At 47.0% G+C, this 15999-nt stretch overlaps 1 protein-coding gene across 1 annotated transcript in view; it reads right to left on the reverse strand.

Moving 5' to 3' along the window:
• Positions 1-720: 720 nt before the first annotated feature.
• Positions 721-15999, reverse strand: part of LOC129383112 (uncharacterized) — a 49201-nt gene continuing 33922 nt past the window's right edge. The window contains exons 3-4 of the mRNA XM_055067415.2: positions 7035-7751; positions 721-1469 (exon numbers count right to left, since the gene is read on the reverse strand). Coding sequence (XP_054923390.1) covers positions 979-1469; positions 7035-7751 — 1208 coding nt within the window. The 3' untranslated portion in view covers positions 721-978. The remainder of the gene's footprint in view (positions 1470-7034; positions 7752-15999) is intronic.

Raw genomic sequence — 15999 nt, forward strand, 5'->3', positions numbered from 1 at the left:
GTTGTGGCCTAGTCGGTTGATATTGCTGAGTAGACGATAGCTATGATCTCTTTGGCGCAAACACGGAAGGATTGAAGGGAACAAAGGGAGCGCCAACTATAGGTCAAATGTAATCCAGAAGTACATGTTGCTGGTCTAGTCGGGTCATATTGCTGAGAAGACCATAAATATGATTGCTTTGGCGCAAACAAGGAAGGACGGAAGGTAACAAGGGGTGCGCCAACTGCAGAAGAAATGTAATCCAGAAGTATGTGTTGCTGGTTTAGTCGGTTCATATTGCTTAGTAGACCATAAATAAGATCTATTTGGCGCAAACAAGCAAGGACGTGAAGGAACAAGGGGAGCGCCAACTGTAGGAGAAATGTAATCCAGAAGTACGTGCTGTGGCCTAGTCGGTTGATATTGCTGAGTAGACCATAACTATGATCTCTTTGGCGCAAACAAGGAAGGGTGGAAGGGAACAAAGGGAGCGCCAACTGTAGGACAAATGTAATCCAGAAGTACATGTTGCTGGGTAATCGGTTCATATTGCTGAGAAGACCATAAATATGATGGCTTTGGCGCAAACAAGGAAGGATGGATGGGAACAAGGGAAGCGCCCCTTGTTCGTTTCTGTCCCTCCTTGTTTACGCTAAAGTGATCATGTTTATGGTTGACTCAGGAACTTTTCTTGTATTTTAAGGCCACGTCATTTATTGTAGTTCCCTGTAAAAGACACAATAAAAAGCAGAAAAGCTTTAGTTTATTATTTACATGATATGAAATACTTGAAAGCAATTTGAAAGGTGGAATCTATATAAATCGCCAAGGTATTCCCATGCTTCCGTTTTCCTGAAATAGGCGGAAATAAGCGCGTGTTGTTTATGCAACAAATGTAAATGAGTGCGTTACTCGCACATTTACGCTTTTAGAGCTCCATGAAAGTTTCCGTGAGGGCTTCTTATAGTAAATACGTTTTACCTTTCCAGTTTTACAATTCTATTTGGAATAATGTTTTACGCCAGACACTTCTTCTTTATCTTGAGATGGCGGCGAAATTTGACCCACACCGCCTTGACTTCCCAGTGGTCTAGTTGATTGTGATGCACCTGCTTGTGCATTCAGAAGAGGTAGCGCAGGTCCTGATGGCTTGACTTGCGTTGATTGGCTTTGACTTCCAGATGTGGTTTGTCCTTGCAAAGTTGTTGTTGCCCCTCCATATGTATGTCCTGCTGAGGAGGTTCGCAATATGCCAACTTCATGTGATCCAGCACTGAGTGCTCCTGATACCAAGGTACCACCCGCCGTACCTCCACCTCCACCTAGTGCACTGCTTCCCTGTGGGACCATTCCTTCAATACCCAGACCTGTCTGCACTGGTAGACCTGCTCTGATACTGGTCGAGGCAGCAGAGGAACCAAGGCCTGGACCTGTCTGTCGCGTGCCTAACGACGCTTCGCCTTGTGTGCTCGCCGCAGATGCTGCCCCTCCTAGGAAATATAAATGACCCCTTTGTCATTAAGCATGCTTTGAAACATAGGCAGAAACTATGTGCGTTAGATTTATAAAAGAACATGTCGCAGTTTTACTCACTGACTACCTAACACAATATTTTGTATTTCAACACCATTGACCATTTTCAGACGCGTAATACCACAGCTTATTTACAGAGACGTCTCTCTAATGACTCATATTTCTTGGTATATACATTTCTTATAGAAAACTTATCTGAATAGTCGAATTTCATTTACCAAAGTACTCACTGCACATAACTGCGCATATTCCGTGTAAGACATTTGTATGAAACTGAGCATAGCCCTAATTTATCTAATTATAATCTAAAACGGGCAATTCATCTCATAAGCACTGCAGATTACTAAAGGAAAAATACTAGACAATATATACAAAACCTAAATTTCTACAAGAAACCAGGAACAAAAATTTTCATGAACTTCCAATTTATCATCAGCTACGCTTGAGCAATATCGCCCTTTGTTCTGTTCCGCATCTTCAAATTTGACTTCATGCGCAGCTTTTCACCATAGCATCAGTGCTCCAGGGATATCTGTTACGCCGCTAGATTTCTACGTCAATCTTGACATCGCTGCAGTTCAGGGTCGCTGTAGTTCAAATCATTTATATATTTGGGGGGGGGGGGGGGGGGACTAACAGCCATATCTTGCGAGTGCTAGACCGTTTATTTTTTGTGCCATCCCGAAAACTGCATTGTGGTACGGTGGTAAGGGGAGCGTTCTCGCAATATTTTGTGACACCTAGAGGCTGGAGACGCTGTCGTAGAGACGGCGCCTACGGTCACAGTGTCTACCATCAGAGGCAGTCGCAGATAGTGCGCGTTAGTGTGCCTGGATTTACTCCTCGCCCACCGCTCCGTACTGGGTAGATACCATGAAGGAACGTGAAAATTTAGAGAGAACATTCCGTCACACATCCAGCCTTGGCAAGCGAACGTCGCGTGACGCCAGTCTCTTCGTTCAGTGTTGGGACAACACTTGATTCATGCGTCAAGATCACGGAGCAAGAGTCGAGATTTCCCGACCCGGAACAACTCTTTGCTTCCTCTATGCGAATGGGCATCGAAAAAAATCAAATGGGAGTGCTAAAAGTTACAGCGCACTCTGACGTACCCTTCGTGCTCTGACGTTTTCAACCGTGCCAGGACGACACTCTTGGCTTCAGTTGCGTTCCGGTATGCTGCCTCCTTTTTCCTTCCTTCATGATGTTGTATCTCTGACGGGGCGGTCGCCGCCAACGCCGCCATTGCAATGCCGAGCTCGCGTGCCGACACGGGAAAGCTTGCCGTGGTTCGATTTGCCTCACCGAGGTGCAGTTAGAAGACAGACTATAGTTTGTGCTGGAAGGAACGCGGGAAAAACGCAAGCAACTAGAGAACTTCTTCTACAAAAGGGAAAATCCTCTGAGCAGGACGCCTTGGAATGCAGGTGAGCGTGTCGGGTAAATAATGCCAGGAGAAAAGCGCAATATTTGCTTCATTTATAAAACACAATATTGGTGCTAAAAATAGCTTACTAGGGTGATTGCCATCGTGCGCGTGGAATTCTTTAGAGTTGCTGATCTCTTAAAATATGGCAGATTTAGTTTCAGGGGCAGAGTATAGGCTTTATAAGTAATGATTACAAAAAATGCCTCACGGCATATGAGAGTTCCGCACTGGAGAGATTAACTTAAATGCTGGAGTTTTACTTGCAAAAACCACGATATTATTCTGAGGCACGCTGCAGTGGTGGACTGCGCATTAACTTGGGCCACCTGGGCTTCTTTAACGAGCCCCGAATGCACAGGACACGGAAATGTTTCAGTGGAATGATTGTGCCCTAAAGCGGTGCTTCGGCACGGCGGTTGGTTAATTAAAAGAAAAAAATTCTGGTTCTGTACTTGACCCAGGGCCCCCTAACGTAAAACTATTCCCATATGTTTTTATTCCAATCTCCTGACGTCACATCTGCGTAAGAGCAGACGCAACCATCGGACAGTCACCCACACGGTCGTCTGAACAGACCATTCAAAAACGGTATCCTCGTTCATAGCAGGTAACTTTTGTTTGCTTGAAAAACAGTTACCATTGCCCACACTGAGCGGCTTGTCTTATCTAATTGGCTGGCAAGAGGTGAGGAGCACGGTGAAGTGGAGAGGGATTCGATGGGGCCGAGCCACTGCACTGAATATCGATAACCGGATGAAGAGGGTGGTGCCCGCGTCTGCGATTGGTCCGCTTTCCCTTACTTAGCTTGCAATGGTTCGTCGAAAATCGCGGTGGCGCATGCAACAGAAGCATAAGAATGACGCCAAAACCGATCCCCAGAAAGTAGAGTTGGCAAAACGAGGTCGTAAACGTGCCGAAAGTGCTCGAAAACGTTACAAGGCCACGAAAAAGTTTTATCACACGCAAATAAACTCATGCTCTGCGGTAGGTGCGAGTAGCCAGTGCCTGAGCGTTCGGCGGCAGCCAATTTTCATTCCTTTCGGAACAGGGCAGCCTGCGGCTATTCAGAAAATAGCTCAGTTTTGTTCGGCATAATAATGCATCTTTAACGCGTACACGTCACTTTGATGCGGTGAATTTCGTGGTTTTGTGACGTCTCGCGACAGGCAGGTGAATTTGGTGCAGCCCGAAAGCTCTTGATCAATAGCCGAGGGCTAATGGCGAAAAGGCGTCTAATCAGAAATAACTATATTTCTTTTATTCGGTCAAATCATGCATATTTAGTGTGTACCCCTCATATTAGATTGGGAGCTATCGCGGTTTTCGTGTCGTCGCGTGATAGACAGGTGAAATGGCGGTGGTCCAAAAAACTTTTCGACCAATCACGGAGGGCTGATTGCAGAATTGGAATAGAAACGTTTGGAATAGTTTTACGTTATAGCGCCCCAAGTACACATTTTTCTCGTCAGGTTCCCCTAAAAAGTGGTGTTTCGCGATGTTTCCAGTTCCTAACTTCAACACGCTACGTCGTAACGACAGTTTTGTATTAGGTAGTAAACAGGTAGCAAAAAGCTAGTAACAGTCCGAGAAACAGACGCCAGCGGGGTCGGTCTTGGAGCTGTCCTCGTGCAACGAAAGCCCGGCTACTCTGAATACGTGGTTGCCTATGCGAGCCGCACGCTGTCAGAGGCAGAAACCAATTAAAGCGTGACTGCAAAGGAGTGCTTGGCGTTGGTATGAGCGCTTGAAAAATTCCGCGCATACTTATACGGCTGCCCATCTGACCTTACAACGGATCACCACACTCCTTGCTGGCTTGCCACGTTGAAATATCCACCTGGCCACCTAGCACGCTGGGCACTCCGAATCCAGTAGTACCATATTCGCGTCATCTACCGCTGGGGCCGGAAGCAGTCTTACGCAGACGCCCTATCCCGTTCACCTCTACCTCCAGACTCGCCCTACGAAACCACTTGCACATACTCCATGTTATCTCTGGATTAAAGCGAACAACGCCGTGATCATTGGATCACTTCTCTTTTTGCCTGCCTTTACAGATCATCGGCCATCCCTTTATCTCGATGCCTCAGATGCCAAGTTGCTCATTTCCCCATGCGTGATCGGCTACTACGCTCCCGAAGACCGCACATAGTTACTGGTCATTGCCGCAGCTTAAGACCTCAAATATGTGCCCCCTTTTCGCCATCGCTTCTACTGGCGCGGAATGTACACTTTTGTACAAAAGTTTGTTCAGTGCTGCGCTAACTGGCAACGCCGCAAGTCGCCACATTCACACGCATCTGGCGCCTTGCGGCCGATTCCGTCCGTTGTCAAACCATTCGATCGCATTGGCGCTGACGTCCACGACCCGCTTCCAATAACAACGGATGTCAATCAATTGATCATAGTTGCTGTGGACAATTTTACACGCTACGCCACAACTGCTGCTTCACCAAATTCGACAGTGAGGTATGTGGCCTCTTTCGTCCTACACCGTTTCATCCTTCGTCATGGCGCATCTCGAGAACCCCTTAGCGATAGTGGTCACGCCTTCCTGTTTGAGGTCGCCGAGGCTCTGCTTTTGGAATGCCACGTTGTTCAGCAAATGACTACTGACTACCACCCGCATACTGGCAGGCTCACAGAACTGTTTACCCGCACGCTCAGTGATGTGCTCGCGATATGTGTGGCATCTGATTATGGTAAATGAGACCGCGTACTTTCATTTGTAACGTAACACAGCGTAGCACCGTCTTGCATGCTACTACGGGATCTTCAACTTTTTTCCTCCTGTACGGAATGGAGCCTTCGTATACGATCGACACTCCACTTCCATACCATCCTGTCGCTTCCAAGTGCCCACCTGTGTACGGAGGTCCACGACAAACCAAAGAGTGGCACCAGCTTGTGCGTACCCTCACAAGACAAGAAAAAGAGCGCTAGAAGGAACGCCGTTCCGTCTCACCTCCTATTCCCACCTATGCTTCATGGTCTTTTGTATGGCTGGCTGTTCCTTGCCAAATTCTCGGCTTTCCTCGAAGCTGGTCGTACGAAGGGCATTGCCGCGTCTTAGAGCCAACGCCGCCGTAGTGAACTTTCTCATGGAATCACTTTTTCCTTCTGACGACATGCGCCGGCGTGGACGTGACCTCGTTCACCTGACGCGTCTCAAGCCCTACTACGACCATATCCCTCAAACCTCTTAGGTAGCTAGGCTGGCTCTTTTTCCGCGGGGGCCGGTTGTGAAGAAGGCTCGCCTCGGTCCAGCAGCCTGACAAACGCTTGGCTCGCTCTGCTAGAGCTGCTGGCGGGTGGTATCTTTCGAGACAGTGCCTCTCACTCCCTCGCCGTTCGTACTCGTAGCGTCTCTGGACCGCAGGAACCACCTGCCAGTAAACCTCTTATCACCATAAACATCTTAGTGGAATGATCGCGACAGTTGCTGCGGAGAAATATTCCTTCTGTTATATTACTGGATGAAGAGTCTAAAATATTCTGGTCTCTTGCGTGCCGAAACCACGATCTGATTAGGAGGCATGCCAGTGTGAACGATTCCGGAATAATTTTAAGAATCCAGAGTTTTTTAACGTGCGTCTAAATCTAAATAGTAGGGTGTTTTTGCATTCGACCCGCTCAAAATGAAAGCGCCGTGGTCGGGATTACAGCCCGGACCTCGTGCTTGGCCCTGCAACAAAACCACTAAGCAACCGCGGCGGGTGGATGAAGAGTTTGTTTATCTCGCTGTTAAGTTTACATTACTTTTCTTTTCCACACAGCCCGCCGATTATTTGACGGATATTTTTTATGTACGTATCTTCCTCCGCTTTTTCTAATAGACATAGGTCACAGTCGTTTCTTTTATTCATCTTTATATTCTGCCCGTATTCCCGTATTCTGCCAATGCAGGCGTAACTCAACGCCTGCATTGTCTTACTTGTTCTAATTTATGCTCTTTGTTAGTGTTCCTGTGTTTTTTTCCTTCTTTGCAGTAAACCATACTTGGCGGTACACATGCACCGGTCTAGTGAATTCTACATGGATTACGTCAATTGTATTACGTGCAATTGTCACAGACAGGCTTCCGAGTATTTACCTTGAGTTCCTTGGCTTGTCTGTTGGAGCGTCTGCGATCCTTGGCCTTGTTGCAGCACGATCCCGACGGCACCGTTATGTTGGCCATGTTCTTGTTGGCCGTCTGACGGACCTACGGCTAAGTCATGTCCTGCGCTTCCTACCGTGACGTGTCTTGGGCCATTGGAACCACTGCCCGCTGATATCGCTGGTACTGATTGCAAGCCAGTCTCTGAGGACTGTCCGAGGACAGCTCCTTGTGCACGTGCTCCGTTGCCTACTTGTCTTGTTACTCCTGCTTGTAGACCTGCACCTACTGCCCCGCCTCTTGCTAGACCCCCTGCTTGTAGGTTTCCGCCTCCTGCGCCGCCGGTTCGTGTGTTTCCTACTCCTAGACGTGCGGCTCCAAAGCTACCTCCTCCTAAGCTTCCTGCTGCTTGGCCTGCTGCTCCCAGGCTACTTGCTACTCCTACGCCACCTCCTCTTGTGCCTCCTGCTACTAGGTTTCCTGATGCTGGCCCCGCGGCTCTTAAGCCTCCGGTGCTTAGGCTACCTGTTCTTGTAATTGAGCTTCCTGCTTCTTGACCGCTCGCTCCAGGCCTTCCTACTCCCGAGACTCCTGTTCCTACGAATACTGTACCGGGGCCTGCTGTTCCTGTCAATACTGTGTCTGGCGATCCTCCCAACTTGTTTCCGGTTTTAACTTCGCTCGGTAACTGTCCACTTGGTGCTGCATTAGCTGTAAAATGTGTGCAAAATGAATAAAGTATCAAGAATGCTTCGTATTACTAAGCATTTCATGCAAATAAGCTCACAGTACAGTATTGTCTTACTGTGTCACTCGCCAGCAAGTAAGTAACCGAGATCAGCACAGTGTATTTGGTGTTTTTCCGAAGTCTAAACTGGTTGCTTATCACAGTCGTGTTGTCCAACCACTCCTCCATTTCACTTTGTTTAATTTATTTATTGCATATTAAAGCATGGCGTGCATTGCATAAAGGGAGGCGTGCGATTGTGTTCACCGTGGCTTAAAAGCAAGAAAAAGAGGGCGGAAATGTTCCACGCTGCAAAGAAAACAAAAAGAAGCATTGGAGGCGAAATCATATTTCGCAGTGCCCGCAAATAGGCGGGAATCCGCCGTGGTTGCTCATTGGCTATGGTGTTGGGCTGCTGAGCACGAGGTCGCGGGATAGAATCGCGGCCACGGCGGCCGCATTTCGATGGGGCGAAATGCGAAAACACCCATGTACTTAGATTTAGGTGCATGTTAAAGAACCCCAGGTGGTGAAAATTTCCGGAGTCCTCCACTACGGCGTGCCTCATAATCAGAAAGTGGTTCTTGCACGTAAAACCCCATAATTAAAAAAAAAACACCGGCAGGATTTCGGAGGCTAGAATGGAGCGAATGCATCTTTATGAAAAATCATGGGTTCATTTTTGGATGAAGGCTACGTAATCAGTGAATAAAGCTACTTCATCTGGCTAGCAAATTCAAGTGCTTTGTTGCATACGAAAAATTGCAGATCTTAGTGCTAAATTGTGACAATTTATTCTTGCAATGGGATCAGTTTGACGCATGTGGGTTGCCTGTGTGGAACGTTTAGCAATGCTTTGCTGATACTGATGATTGCACCATGATACTGGATGACTGCAGGAAATCGAGGCGTGATAGGACACGGCGAGACAAGTAGAACTGACAGTTAGGTGAGTTTCTAAGGGTTAATTTTGTTAAAACGGCGCCACAGAAAAACAGGAACACGGAATGACATTTCTTTAAAATAGCGCGCCACAGAAACACGGGCGCTCTTATGTCGCCTTTGGGTTTTTCGGTGGCACCATTTCAAAGAAATCAAAATGCCTAGATGGAAACGTTAAGACGAATACGTGGATTGGATTAATTGGATGACGCTTACTTGGTTTGAAAACTGCGATGTGATAAAGCACACGGTGCGACTTTGGATTCCTTCAATATCCTGAGCAAGACGTGCTTGCGAAGGATATGAGACAGATGCACGTGCTCAAGTTTTGTTATAAACCATGCCTGACACACAAGGTTATTTGTGTCGGATAAGGCACATTTTAGAAGGCGTTGAAATTGCCCAAGTGTTTGTGAGGCCCCTGAACAAACGGTTTCAATATAGGTGGCCATGAAAGCGAGGTCTTAGGAAGCAAACAGGGGTATTTCTTTTGAGTTCTTCCATTTATAGTGAAATTTATTCAGTATGAGTGGCGAATAATGGGGTGTTTTTGGTAAATCGGAGATGCTTGCATTCGGTGAGGTTAAGAGGCACGTGTGCTTTCATACACCATTTGGCGACAAGGTTGACGCCATTCTCTAGGGTTTTGCAGTCCTCAGGAATTATGGGGTTACAGGCATCGCAATGGTAGGCAAGAAGTGTTAGTTTAGCTTTAGTTTTACAAAGCGAGGTATTCTAGAAGTAAAAATAGCAGGGGCGACAAGCCAGCCCCCTGGGGAACGACCTATAGCAGCTGCTTGGATTTAACTTTGGTATCACGGCGCTCTTGCACTTGCACATATCGCTCTTGCACATATGGAGAACGGTTAGGGGTCTTCGCTCATCTCCGCATCAAAGGAAGCCCTTTGCTGCTCTGGCCCTATACCAACTCCGCTCGGAACTTCAAGTGGCTGAAGAGTTCTGTGCAAGGGTTGCGGGGTCCGTGGCCATCATTACTGACGCAGCATTTAATGACATCCCTGAGGCACGTGTACCAGAAATGAATGTGCCCTTTTCACTCGAAGAGCTCCATGCTGCGTTGGCAACCTGCAGGCGTTCTTCGTCACCAGGGCCTGATGGCATCAAGTATGCTGCCCTATGCCACCTTGGACATGACGCACGTGATGAGCCGCTCAGCTACTACAATGAGTCTTGGCAGAACGGCTCCGTGCCTAGACAATGGAAAACGAGCCGCTTGATCCCCATTCTGAAACCTGGAAAGTCTCCGCTTGAGCTCTCATCATATCGTCCGATTGCGCTTTCGAGCTGCGTCGGTAAAGTAATGGAAAGAATGATTCTTGCTCGCTTGAAATGGTACCTAGAGCGATTCAACATCTATCCGGACGCCATGACGGGCTTTCGTCGAGGTCACTCGTCCATTGACAACGTCATTGACATCGTAACTTGGGTCCAGAATCAAAAACGCCTCAAGCGCCTATCAGTGGCTCTTTTTCTAGATATACAAGGAGCATACGACAACGTCGCCCATGAGGCCATACTGAACTCACTTGAGGCTCTTTGAGTTGGTGGCCGGATGTATCAATGAATTCGGGACTACTTGACTGAGAGGTGCTTTTTCTTACAGATTGAAGACGGCCCAACTTCGGAACATAACATCTGCCGTGGTGTGCCGCAGGGTGGAGTGTTGAGCCCCATTCTGTTCAACCTCGTCTTGGTAGGACTAGCGGAGTACCTACCTATGTCAGTCCACGTCTCAGTATACACCGACGACCTTTGCATCTGGGCTTCTGCGGTGACTCGCCCTCAGGTACGAGCCATGCTTCAGCGGGCGGCAACCATGACGGCGTCTTATCTCCGAGAACAAGGCCTCAGCTTTTCTACTGAAAAGTGCGCATTGGTTGGCTTTACGCGCAAACAAATGTCATCGTATCCTGTTTCAATCAATGAACAAGCTGTATCCTATGCTAAGACATCGCTTTCTGGGTGTAATCATTGACCGCAACCTCTCGTGGAGGCGTCACTGCGTCTATCTAAAGAAGAAATTAGTTGCAATTGCTCAGGTCTTTAAATTTTTCTGCGGGAAAAACTGGGCTACACCAGTTCGTTCTATGATGCAGCTCTACAGGGTACTGTTTCTCGGACTCCTACGTTACAGTCTACCAGTGTTGTCAAATGCATGCAAGACGAACTTTCGCGCTTTGGAGAGCATACAAGGTTAAGCCCTACGCATGTGTTTAGGGCTGCCTCGGTGCACGTCAACAGCAGCAACAATTGCCATCGCTGGGGACCATATGATCAAAACACACGTAGCTGTCGACTCTCAGAGAGCACATTCGCCATCTGTCAAGGACCCCCGACCATCATTTGGCCTCCCTACCAGCCGAGAGACCTCAAGCGACCTTTTCAAGAGTGATTAACGCTCATAAAGAGTGCATACCGTCATATTTTACACCGGCGACGAAGCCTTCATCACCCTTGTGGTGCCTACGACAGCCTCAAGTGAATTTTGCTATTCCTGGAATTACAAAGAAAGTCCGATCATCCATCGCCGGCTCTGAAGCAACTTACACTCCTATTACTGCAACAGACGTATCATGACCACATACATATATATACCGATGGTTCGACCGCCCGTACCAGCATCAGTCGTTCCAGACAAGAATGTTACAGTTAAATTCAAATTGTCGCATACGACTACATCTACATCGGCAGAGCTCTCCATGCCGGTATGATGTACGTCAGCGAATAGGCAACAGAGAAATGGGTCGTATTTTGTGACTCTAAGGCAGCTCTTCACAGCATCAAGTCTGCATTACGTCACAGGACTTACGAGCAGATGACATCTGACATCAGGGAAGTGCACCACCATGCTCTGGAAAGAGGGCACACCATCATATTTCAATGGATTCCTGCTCACTGTGGCATCGTCGGCAACAACCTTGCTGACAACGCTACCCGATCTACGCACGGAGATACCCAGACGCGTTCGATACCTTTGGAGAGGTCGGACGCTGCCAGGGAACTACGCCTACATGCACGCAGAAAGTCGCAAGATTTCTGTAGTTCAAGTGCCTTCAATCGCCGATTATATAAACTGGACGCCACGCTACGGCTACAACTGCCATCTAGCCTTTCCTGCGACGAAGCACCCTTGCTGTACCGCTTGTGGCTGGGAGTAGCGTTCACGAACTCATACTCCCATCGTTTGAGAATGGCCGAGAGCCCCATGTGCGATTCCTGTGGGTGCGAGGAGACCATCGAGCACCTATTGTGTACCTGCCCTCGCTACGATGTACAACGCCTTTCTCTGCGGGAAACTTTATACCGACTGGACTTAAGACCGTTCACCGAGTCAAAGATACTCGGACCGGGGCCACACCCGTCACTGGCACGAAATGCGAATCGTGCATTAGTGCAATACTTGAAGTGCACCGGCTTAGGAGACCGTTTATAGTGTCCCTGTGCATAGCGTCCCGCCCACACGCACTGTGCTCACGTTCTCCTCTTTTTTCTCTTTCTATTCCCCTTTCCTCCACCCCCATTGTAGGGTAGCAAACCGGATGCTCTTCTGGTTGACCTCGCTGCCTTTCCTGTCCTTGCTTTCTCTCTCTCTCTCTCGAAGCCTGAGGCTAGATCTGTGGTTGGTAATAGAAGTGAACAGCGCAGGCCCTGTAAAAATGTTCCAGCTGACTGATAAACAACGCGAAAGAGCGAATAGTGACATATTTAATAGCAGGTGAGCATGTAATGCGTGATTGATTGCACCTTGCAAATTATAAAAACATATCATCAATCTGATTAGCCTCCTTGCACATTAATCCTTGTCCTGAGTGAGTTCCGCTGGTTGGCTCACGGGCAAAAGGCATTCGCGAAAGCCATTTTGGTTGGTATAGAAGTTATTTGATTTCAGAAGTATCGATATGTTCGCTGTTATATTGTATTAAAGTATCTTGAAAGGAATTCTGATGAATGAGGTAAAATGATAGACACAAGTACCGCATTAGCCGATTTAAATATGGGACTAACATGAATATTTTTTCAAATCATTAGGAGTGTTTTCTATTTCCAAGGTAGTGCGTGAATCTTAGCTGACATATTGTGCTTCGTGGGGAGACGGTACTTTTTATTAGTTTAGCACCAATTGTGTCGCAACGATCTGATAGCGCATTTCTAAGGAAGCTAAATAAATAAATATATGTTCGTTGTTTATTTAAATTTCGAGCGTTATCTTTGCGCAGACTTTTGTTAAAGCACCAGCATCGCAATCGTTATTGGGAGAAAAGTCTGATATAGAGTAGTACATTCCTCAAAAAGGGTTGCTTTGCGTCGGGTATAGAAAGCTCTACATGACTCTATTGTGACTGTGTGGAGAGTTTCCCAGAATCGCCGGGGTTGGTTTGAAAGATTCCTTGTATACCAAACGAAAAGCATTTACCTTTCTCTTCTGCTCGTTCTTTTAGGTGTTCTCTTACACAAGCGCAATATTTTTCCTGCCTTACAGGGTTGCTATTTACCATCATTTCCTGTATGGGCGCTTTTGTTTTTGTTGTTCAAAAAAGATTTAAGCTCTTTGTTGAACAGTTCGGTATTGGAATCAGAATTGACGATGATATGGGAAACGTACTCAGGAATACACTTTCTTTTATAATTTCCAGCTTCTGTTCACTGAACAGCTAGGACATTTAAAGTTTTCGTCGAAACGCGCAAGTTTGTTAAAGTTGTCGAAGTCTGCTCTTCTGTTCTCTGTGATCTATTTTGTGGTCAGTGACCTCTTTCGTTAAGTTAAGTAAATGTCTCTATGATGTAAGAAATGATCGGTAAGCTACAATTGTGTAATTACGTTCCTAATGCCACCGCGACACGATGTGTATAGTCACCTCATGTTCTGCGTTTTATTACTTCGCAGAAGGTGAAATACAGTAACAAATTGAAGAATTGTTTTGAATTATCAGTTGCATTGGTCCTCACTTTCCGTAGGGGCAACTGTAGAGTATTCTAAAGGTTTTTATGCCTTCCTGACTACATCAAAATTCGGAACACTACACTTTTCTTATTTCCATGTTACATACAGGGTATTTCAGCGAATACTTTCAAGCATTTTAAAATTTACCTGTGTCCGACAGCACAATTCCCGTCCACGATATGGCGTACTCGAAGAGGCGGATTTTACTTGAACAAACATTGCAGATTCATAATCAACCAATTAGGAAAAACACATCAATTAATTCTAATCGATTTCTCTTTTAGTACATATCGAAAATCAAGAATGAGGCTGACAGAGGCCATAGCACACTGTGGTGTGAAAGCTATAAACAGAGATAAGGTGCCTCAGAAAGACCAGCCTTTCTGAGGCATCTTATCTTTTCTTAAAACTTTTATACCACTATGGCACATATTGCACTTCGAAAACTCTAGCCTCGGAGTTGCCCAGGTGTATCAGCTTGGAATGAGTTCTAAGGATCACACGAATTTCTAGACATTATTTGCCGAACTTCGTGAAAAAATTAATTGGCTGTCGAGTAACCTTTGTGCTTCAATGAATAAAATTGTGTTTCTTTAAGAAAGGAAGTGGAACAACAGTGCATTTTTACCACAACTTTCAGGTCTGATATCTAGTAAAGCGATCATCCAGCCAAAATTATTTCAGGTGGATATACCTCGTAGTCTCAACCACTAGAATTTGTACATACAATGTCTGTCATCGTAAGGTAATATGTCAAAAACTTAATTAGTAAATTTAGGTTAAGTAGTCGGTTAGGTTAAGACCGGAAAACTTACCCGGCGCGGACACTGGGAGGATTGACAGATTGAGAGCTCTTCCTTGATTCGGTGGATGGTGGTGCATGGCCGTTCTTAGTTGGTGGAGCGATTTGTCTGGTTAATTCCGATAACGAACGAGACTCTAGCCTATCAAATAGGTGCGGGGTTCCCAGCACCTTACAACCTTCTTAGAGGGACAAGCGGCTCCTAGCCGCACGAAACAGAGCAATAACAGGTCTGTGATGCTCTTAGATGTCCGGGGCCGCACGCGCGCTACACTGAAGGAAGCAGCGTGTCTTTATCCCTGTCTGAAAAGACTGGGTAACCCGTGGAACTTCTTTTGTGATTGGGATAGGGGCTTGCAATTGTTCCCCTTGAACGAGGAATTCCCAGTAAGCGCGAGTCATAAGCTCGTGTTGATTACGTCCCTGCCCTTTGTACACACCGCCCGTCGCTACTACCGATTCAATGATTTAGTGAGGTCTTCGGACCGATGTCCGGCGCGGCCTTTCGGTTGCGCCGGTCTGTTGGAAAGATGACCAAACTTGATCATTTAGAGGAAGTAAAAGTCGTATATATAACAATATATATATATATATATATTATAATACCGAGACCGATCAAGTTGTCCAGCGCTGTTTATTCCAAAAAAGGCAACGCCCGCAGCTCACGCGCGAAGAAGTCGAAGAAGAGGGAAGATGATGATGGCTATGTACAAATGAAAACGACGAAGTACGTTAATAGTGCTTACACTAACTTCCCCCCGTCATGGAAGCGGCCAGCCTGGCCGCAGATTAGAGATTATCTAAACGGGGAGTGAAGGGCTTCATCCGCGACACGTGAACAATTTCGGCATTCCGGCGGCGCCGGTCAGTGACGGAGTGTACTGGGCGGACGAGATAGTTCACTGCAGATGTTTGCTGCACAACGGTGTATGGACCAATGTAGCGTGGAAGGAACTTCTCACAGAGGCCTGGGGTGCGGACTGGAGTCCAAAGCAGGACTTGGTCTCCTGGGTGAAAACGTAGGTCACGGCGTTTGTTGTCGCAGTAACGCTTGCGCTCAGCTTGGGTAGCTTCTGTGCTTTGCTGGGCGATTTGACGGCAATGCGCAACTCGGGCAGCAAAATCTTCTGGAAGCGACGCGTCAGGCGAAGAAGGTGCGAAAAATAGTTCTCTGTCGAATATGGTGGAAGGAGATCGTCCATACACAAGGAAGAAAGGGCTGTAGCCGGTAGTCCGTTGAATAGCAGTATTATATGCGAATGTCACAAAAGGAAGAATTTTATCCCAGTCAGTGTGGTCAGGACGGATGTACATGGCAATCATGTCAGACAGCGTACGGTGGAAGCGCTCAGTAAGGCCATTGGTTTGCGGATGATAAGTAGAAGTAGATTTGTGGACGGTATTAGTGGCTCGAAGAACTTCCTCGAGAACTTGTGAAATGAAAGCCTTGCCGCGGTCACTGAGAAGAACGCGAGGAGCCCCGTGGCGCAAGACGATGGCGCGCAAGAAAAAGTCGGCGACCTCA

Source organism: Dermacentor andersoni, chromosome 3, assembly GCF_023375885.2.
Source record: "Dermacentor andersoni chromosome 3, qqDerAnde1_hic_scaffold, whole genome shotgun sequence".
In the NCBI taxonomy this organism is placed as follows: Eukaryota; Metazoa; Arthropoda; class Arachnida; order Ixodida; family Ixodidae; genus Dermacentor; species Dermacentor andersoni.